This window comes from Zeus faber (genome assembly GCF_960531495.2).
Source record: "Zeus faber genome assembly, chromosome: 13".
In the NCBI taxonomy this organism is placed as follows: Eukaryota; Metazoa; Chordata; class Actinopteri; order Zeiformes; family Zeidae; genus Zeus; species Zeus faber.
Window position 1 is genome coordinate 20487218 of NC_137198.1, and position 8720 is coordinate 20495937.

The 8720-nt window shown below is 43.4% G+C and overlaps 1 protein-coding gene across 1 annotated transcript in view; it reads right to left on the reverse strand.

Annotated features, from left to right (window-relative positions):
* Nucleotides 1-5148, reverse strand: part of kif6 (kinesin family member 6) — a gene marked incomplete at both ends in the record, with an annotated part of 71538 nt that extends 66390 nt beyond the window's left edge. The window contains 3 exons of the mRNA XM_080012060.1: nt 2181-2255; nt 3011-3120; nt 5089-5148. Coding sequence (XP_079868186.1) covers nt 2181-2255; nt 3011-3120; nt 5089-5148 — 245 coding nt within the window. The remainder of the gene's footprint in view (nt 1-2180; nt 2256-3010; nt 3121-5088) is intronic.
* Between the last annotated feature and the right edge of the window lie 3572 nt (nt 5149-8720).

The window sequence follows — 8720 nt, forward strand, 5'->3', positions numbered from 1 at the left end:
ATCCGTTCTATTGGTACACATTGGTCATCGCTAGATAGAATGACTAGTGCCCCCTAAGCTATTCAACTCAGTCATAATAAAGACCAAAAGACACCAGGCTCAAATTTATATGAAAAGACATAGACAACAGATGACTGCAAGTCTCCAACCTCATATCTACCATCAACCACAACAAAGACTTCAACTGTGACAAAAGGAGGACTTTGAGGGGGCAACTCAATACCCGAGACAGTGAACCTGTCTGAGTCAGGCCAACGGCATCGCAGACCTTAGTCAGCCAATCTAGATGTCTCAGAAGACTGCGGTTTATACACGCTGTAATAGCAAAGATAAAAGTAATAATAATTTGTGAAAGCACTTGTGGGATTCCACAAATAACTCCAATGAAGCCCAAAAAGTGGAATCTGGGCTGTGTGTGCTTGTTGTGGGGGGCGTGGGGCCAGTTGAGGAGATCACACGGCTAAATTGGTCAAGGAAGACAGAGTGCGGGGGCGGAGGAGAGGAAAAACCTCCACCAGATAACAACAACACAACCAACATTTGATCATAGGAAATTCCAAGTTAATTCTCTGTGTTTTATTTGCCGCTGCCCGCCCCCATTGGGAAGCCAGCTCCAATTTAGACTAACCACTGAATGGGGTAAAGCTCTGTCAGGGAACCATGAGCCTCATTCAATTACAAATTAATTCTTACTTTTACTCTTGAGATCCGACTTTATATTCCTGGAACATGCAGAATGCCTGGATTTTGTGCATGCTTCGTATGTACTAAGACAGAAATAAAGATGATTTTTTCCTACACTGGACTCACATGCCTTTTCATGTGGATATGTATCGGTAGACTTTCTGGCAACCCCAGAAAATACATGTAGAACTGAGGCTCATGTGGAAATAAGCCACAGCAAAAAGCCAGAAATCATTCTGAGCAACCATCTGAGGATGCTTTTCCCTCATGATAGGATTAACTAAGTGCAGGAGATACATAAAAGCAGATGAAGCAGATACACCATTGCTGAGGTTTTGGATCCTGACCATACCATTATAAATCACTTTGAACAAGTTCTGTTGCCATGGTTACACTCAGTAGCTTATTAGGTAGACAAAAAAAAACATCTTACATTTTGCATAAAGGATAAGATATTCTAAGTATGAGACATCAGCATAATGGCTTTCTGCTTGTTTCCAAATACACATACATTGTGATCGGGCCAAAAAAACGAATTCAGATCACGAAGAAAAATGTTTGAGACAATGTTTGCTTAGACTTTACGATTAAATCAGATTTTACTCACATTATGTGAATGGGGCCCCATGGGAGTTCATTTCATGGAGCGAGTGTAGAAAACGGTGTGTGTTGTTTGATGGGCATGAGCCTAAATCGATGGGATGAATTGCTGAATTGCACTGATCACCTCAGTCCCAAAGTGACCATTAGTATAAAACTATTTTTAAACCATCATGCGATTCAGTTTAATACATACACATGGAAGTCTGTCCCTGATGTCAGAGGTTAAGGGGGGGCAACGAACATTCTAAAGTCTGAAGGTCATGGTAGATAGGCAATAAGGATTGGTAAACCAACACAGACCCATCACAGATGCTTCATGCTGAAGTGATTGAACTGGTTAACGTACCCACATTAATCACAACAAGCATAAATAGAAGCCATCGACTCGGCCCGCTGAGCCTGAAGCCTACACCGGCCAGCGGACCGGGACGTGGCCCTGCGGTCTCTCCATCGCCTGACACGCTGAGCTACAGCTGCACTACAAATGAGTGAGCGGCCGTGGGAGCAGCGCTGTGTTGTGGCCCAAAAATCTTCTTACACACATTAAGATGGCAAGAGTGTGCCACCCCGTACGCCAGCTCGGCCCACTTAGTGGTTTTACTGTCGAGAGCCGGCCAAAAATCACTGACTCCCTCCGACTTCCACTTCACAGTGAGCGGGAGCTTTACAGTCTTCCCGTCAACAAAGCCGGACCGGGCGACATGTGTGGCCGGGCCGGACCACAACACTGACGGAGGAGGGGGACCGGGCGCAGCTCTAATATCACTTGTGCCCAAGGCACAAGTGATATGTGTGGCCAAAGGCACTTGAGAATATCATATCCACTTTTTGTCATGACATGTTACTATGCTCTACAATTCGATGCAGTTATTATTCTTTACAAACAACATTACTTGTCTGCGACCGGCTTGGCGATGTTTTCGAAGATCTGTTCTTGATGGACCTTTTGATCAAACACGCTTTGAAACCTGGTTGTAAAGGGGAAAAAAATCAACAGCATGTAGGGACAAGAGAGAATACAAATAAATGGAAATAAAAACCTCACATAATACACCACACTCCCAAAACATACCCTCAACTTAGCTTGCTATAAACATTGTATGTAGCCTAAAAATACCTTGCCGCTTTTCATCTCCAACTTCCAACGGCAAACACCAATAACCACCGAACACGGACACAAAGCAGCGCCTCATTACGTCTTAAGTGGACGAGGAGCGGTCTTGTCATTCTGCCTTCAAAGGCGGTCACACCCTGCCATGTCGTATCCCAGAGGAAAGGGATGAGAGATGGAATGGAAGGCCAATCTGCCCCAGAAGGTTGTTAAATGTGGAAATTTTATTTCTACCGTATAAAACAGTCAGAAAGGGAACCTCTGGGGGCTATTTTTAAGGCCCTGTGGTTTTTTCGAGGGCCCTCTTGTGTCCACTGCTGTCTGACTCCCCAACTGTGAATTTAGGGCTTTTGGAAGCGTGGCATCGGCCCTGCCCAGTGAGTATAAAAGTCTGAAGCTTTTACCACCGGCCTCAAACAGATGTTCTAGCGTCTCTATGACAGACTCGGTGGCTAAATTATTCATGGGAAAAGTACGTACGGAACCTGGAGGGTTTCGATTGAAATTGGCTAGGCGTTGACTCTCCCATTTGAGCCAGCTGATTAGAGACAGTGGCGGCAAAGGAAATAGAAGAAAATGTGCGACCAACGAGGCAGCTTTGGGAAAAGTCACCAGAATTTGTAGGTCTCCCTTTTGTTGTTGACGAAGCCATCGGCCAGGTCTTTGGGCACCATGAACTCCAGAGAGGCACCTGTTTGCTCCTCATTGTCCACAGAGTACACCTGAGGGAGCGAGAGATGATTCAGTCAGTTCAACTTTATAAACAAGAGACAAAAAGTAGGACAATATACAGGCGCACATTAGTAGAAATTTCTGAGCGTGTTGACTGACCAAAATAGAACGTTTGGAGACTATGAATAATATCTGACTGGGGAAGATCATTTGGAGAAACCAATGAACGGCAGACTTGACATGGGGGTCAACGCATTGTTCAAGGCCCCGATTACAGTGTTGGGCATTAGTGGATGGATTCATTTCAGTCTCCATAATGGATAAACTTCTATTTGTGGTGGTAGCTCTGAACGAGAAAATCATTATCAAAGGCACTGTGTAGGCAAGTTCTGCAAATTCCCCTCCAATCGCCAGGGCCAAACTCATGCCTCAGGGGGTGCAAAATAAACTGCAGAACACCGAACCAATATCCCTTCACGCCAGCTCTGACGATGGAAGACAGTCAAAGAAAGCAGGGTTGGCCGATATAGAGCCTCCCACCTGCCGCTTTTTGGAATTCCAACATATGTTCGGCCATATGTTTCAGATAGATTCTGATGCGATCACGCATCGCCGGGGTCCGGGGGCCCGACGATGCTGGCCCAGATGAAAAAAGGGGAGTGGAGTTTCACCACCACTACCCCTTGCGGTAAAGCCTTCTTAAACCGCCATTGTGCTGAGGCGTCGTTTCAAAGTGTGCGCAGAGCTTTGAGTAATAGCCCAGGGGGGTCGCTGCCCGCATTGCAATTTGCTGGCGAGTATCAGCTCGAGGCAAAGTGCCAATAAAAACCTCAGTGAAATGCAGTTATTTGTTCCTATGGCTGGCTGTCCTCAGACAAATAAGGTAGGCTGTGCGGCACATTTCAGCGTGTTTCATCATCACAATCGAATATTCTGTTCTGAAAAGGAACTGTGCGCCTCTTGTTCGGTATTTAATTGACACAAGATAACTTTTCTTATTAAAACTCAAAGGAGGACACATAAACCATGCTTCTGATTGAAAGCGCACCGGCACGTGTCTGGCATAAAGGAAGGAGCACACGATAAAGAAGATTGGAAAACATTTAGTTCCCTACTGAAAGAGATACAATAGATTTACTAAATAGGAAAGACAAGGTACAACATATAGTTTAGTTATATCTTTTTAGAGAAGAATGATAATAAATAATAATAATAAACCAATCAATTGTAATTGAACCACCATTTAAGATGTAGTGTGTAGAATTTACGGAACAGGTGGGGCAGAAATGGAATTTAATATTCACAAGTACGTTTTAATTAGTGCATAATACCATGACAATAAGAATCGTGTTTTTGTTGCCTTAGAATGAGACGTTTTTTTTTTTTTTATCTACACAGGGAGTGGGTACGCTTCACGGAGGCCGCCATGTTGGGGAGGGATATTCAGTTGGTTGCGATCTGCAACCTCACCGCTAGATGCCGCTAAATTCTACACACTGCGCCTTTAAGTAAAACCAGGTGTTTCGCACCTGACCGCTACAAGTGACGAATAGGTTAAATGTGAACTGATGCTGCATTTTGAAAGTCGGAAAATCACTGAAAAGGTGCAATGGAAACCTTTAATGGCCATTTAAAATTGGATTTCCAAATCGCGATTTCGGAGCAGAGAGCTGGAGCCCGAGTTTGCAGAGATAATCGCAGAATCCTGGGGTGAAAAAGATATATATATATATATGTATATATATATATATATATATATATATATATATATTTTTTTTTTTTTAAATCTGAAAACAAGTCTTACTTCAATCTAAACACTGTGGTTGTGTTATATATTTTTTTGTTGACACACGTTTTGTAGTATGCAGAATTAACATGTTTGCAGAACGAACACACGTCCATGTTTTCTCGAACGGAGAAAATGGAACCCCGTCAGGGCTCGGGGGGGGGGTGTAGGCTCGGAATGACAGATTTTCGAGTCGCACTCGAACGCAGCAAGTTGCACTGTGCCCACTTACCGACGTGGTCTTCTTGGTGGGTTTCAGCCGAGCGAATATCTGTATAGTCTGCTTCACCATTTCATTCAATTCTGTTTTATAAAGCAGTTGTTTCTTTCCCTATAAGTACTTCTACTAATATCAACGTCGTAGTTGTTCTTCTTGCTAGTTTCACCTAGCATGTTCTGTACCACAGCCACGCACAATGTGGGCTTGTTGTATCCAGTTGCTAGGAGACGCGGGTACCGTGACGTGATCACAGTGAGTCTTAAAATATAAATATATATTTAATAGCTTTTAAAATGTTTGGACTTGTTTATTTCATATACCGTTTGGGAGTGCGATATGAAATGTGTTGCATTGCACGTTGACGTTTGGGTTTGAGGGCAATTCCCAGTGACGCGCGAAATAAAAGGGGCAAGCGGCTGGTCCGACGTCGTGACGTCGCTGACGTCAGCGTGACGTCAGGAAGATTCCTGCGTCGGGAGCTGAGGTAGGGTGCACAAATACTTCAAAATAATCGGAAGATTATCAAAAAAATACATAATTTATTTATAATATATATTTTTATTAAATGTTCATTTATTTTTATAGTAAAATAAAATAATTTAACACAATGATATATTTCTGATTCTGTTCTAGTCGCTGCTGATTTTGATCAGATCAATAATTCATTTCAAAATCACAATGCTAAATGAATCCATGCAATTTTACTTTATGTTTTGAGAATATAAGGCTGTTTTGAGAATATAAAGGCAACCTGGCCAGACGCCCTGAAAAAAAAAAAAAAGTTGGACGCGTCATTTTAATTAAAAAATGATGTGTTTGTTTCAGTTCATCCAAAGTATGTTTGTAAAGTATTTGCTTTCTGCGCCACCTCTGCACACATAATTCTCGGATAAGACGGGCTCTAATGCCAGTTCTATTTTCAACTCTTCATTGTTCCTTGCGGAGCAGGTGTTGAGGATAAACTGTCTCCAGTACAAAAGCTCACCACAGGTTGAGTGACTCATCCAGTGGGTATATTGACAAAAGTGCTTTAAGCATTTGTCAGCACTTTCCACACATGTTAGGTCAATAATACCTGCTCATAATGTAAATAGGCGCAGCCATTTCTGCCACTTTTGACAGTTATGGATTGATATACAGAGGAAAAAGGAAGTGGGCACTGCAGAGATTAAGAGAGTTGACCCGGGTGAAGGAGTCATTCCCGCTGCATTAAAAACCTTCACAGAAACTTAAAGACAAAATGTCACCGTTGCCATAAAGCCAGTTGAACCAGGTCCTCTAGCTTCAACCAGGACTCTAGAGCAGGGGTGACACTCAATCTTAGGTCACGGGCCTGATTGGACTAAACAGGCCGGATTAGGGTTCCGAGCCAGAGTTGAAGGTCGTGGCATCCATGTGCATGTAACTGCGGCGGCCTACCCTTGAAGCTCTTTTGGGCTAAAAAAAAAAAAAAAAAAAAGTTAATAAAGTTGGTTAATCTCCAGCTGAGCAGGTCAACCCTTGACATGTGTGACATAGAGTGAGATACAAGTTATGTTTCTTAGAGGGAAAATAAGGATAAACTCAAATAGTCGCATGGACTGAATTAGACTCCCACAGCCTGCATTCAACACCCATGCTCTAGATCAGGGGTTTCAAACCACTGACCCGGGGTCCACATCTGGTACGCGAGACAATTTAGATTTCATTAGAAATATACTTTATTCAACTTTATTGATAGGGAATCGTGGCATTACAGTAGCACACATCACAATAGGCAATCAAAATAAAGTAATACAATTTGAAAAAAATGGTCCTAAACAAAAAGAATCTGAAGATTTACAAAAGTTTGGAAAATGTACTAAATGATACATTTTCTGAATAGAAACTTTGTCCCTATCCAAAAAAAATAAAAAGAGAAAAAATGGACAATTAATGTGACCTACCACAGGTTTATAATATATTGGCCTTGAGTTGAATCTGGCCTGCAAATACATTTTCTAAAAACAAAATAAAAATTGAATAAAAAAGGTTTTTTTTGTGATTTACCTTTCTTGACACATGGTGTAAATAAAAAAATAAAAAAAGGGCAGGGCAGTTTGTTTTTCCCTTGGTGTTCACCCGTTGACAGGGATGGCGCGGACAGAAAGAGCCAGGTTTCAGACAGGAGGCCAGGCGTGCCGGGAACCACAGGTGGACGGATGGGTTAGACAAACTGACAATCTGGCGATGAGGTGATGCAAAGCCGAGGAATAACTACTGCGGGCTCGATGGGATGATGGACCTCAGGTGTGTGGGGCAGAGCAGGTGGGAGGAGTGGCACACGGGACCAGGAAGGAGTTTGAGTCGGACAACCTGTCCCTGACAAATAACATAGAGACAGAGACAGAGGCCCTTTCTCAATCTCAGTCTGTACTTGTGTTCTTGTCTGTACTTGTGTTCTTGTCTGTACTTGTGTTCTTGTGGACTTGTGAAACGTCATCAGTCCAAGTACTGTTCCAAGTACTGTTCCAATTCAAAGTACGCATCAAGCCAAGCCCAGTCCAAATACCCGGATGTGGACTTGCTCCGCCCATTTTATCGAGGACGCATCGGTGGTGACTTGTGTGAACTTGGGACAGCCAAGTATCCCAGAATGCATTTCGCACCAAGCAGTGGTAATGGTATTGGTCCGGGGGACTCCCGAGTTGAACTTGCCAAGTCTGAACTACCAAGTCCCCAAGTCCGGACTTCGCGTACTTGATATTGAGAAACGGCCAGAGACAGACAGACAGACAGACATAGACATAGACAGACATCGACTGCTCCTCCTGTGGGGCTAGGAAACTGTGGGCGTGACACCTACAGCTGCTTTTTATCTTCAAATTATTCCTGTTTGCTCTCCTTGATTTGAAGAGATTGTTGTGATTTCCTCTCAAAGAATATCACAAAATTACACAATCTACAGCCTTTTGGACAGTGTTACAGTGTGTGTGTGTGTGCCTCACACTGCCTCTGGTATTTAACCTGAAGCCTGGAATCCCTCCAAATATAGCCTGTGAGTGAGCCTACTGGACGGTCACATGGAATTTTATCTGGAAGTAGACCTATGTGTTTGGACCAGTAAAACACCGGCATGGTTTTTCCATGACAACAGTGCTCATGTGTAAATGCACGGTTCCTTATTTGTGTCTCGTTAGTCAGCGCGTGTTTACGTTCTTGGTTGTGTCGTGGTACGTTGAGGACTCAAAGTGGCCAATTTAGTTGAAGTGCATATGCATAAAATTAGACATATATAGCACAGGGCTTCAGAGATGGACAGCATGTAACAGGTGTGGTTAGGACCCAATTGCAGCACAAAGACAGGCAGGAATATTTGGTAATGTATTTTATTTGTAGAGCGGACGGAAGACAGGCACGATACGTGGTCGGAGCGAGGCAGAGTCGGTAGCGGGGAATCAGTCCGGAGAACGCTGGAGAGTCTGGTGCAAGCATCGAAGACAATCTGGCAATGGGTGACTGGTGAGAGAGGCATATATAGTGGTTAGAATACAGATCGGGAACAGCTGTGTGCGCAGGTGAATGGAGTTGGATTAATGAGACAGGTAAGGAGAGGGAGGGGAAAGTAGAAGAAGTCGGAGATCATGACACAGCGTGGAAATAGATGAGCTTCAAAACGTCAAAAA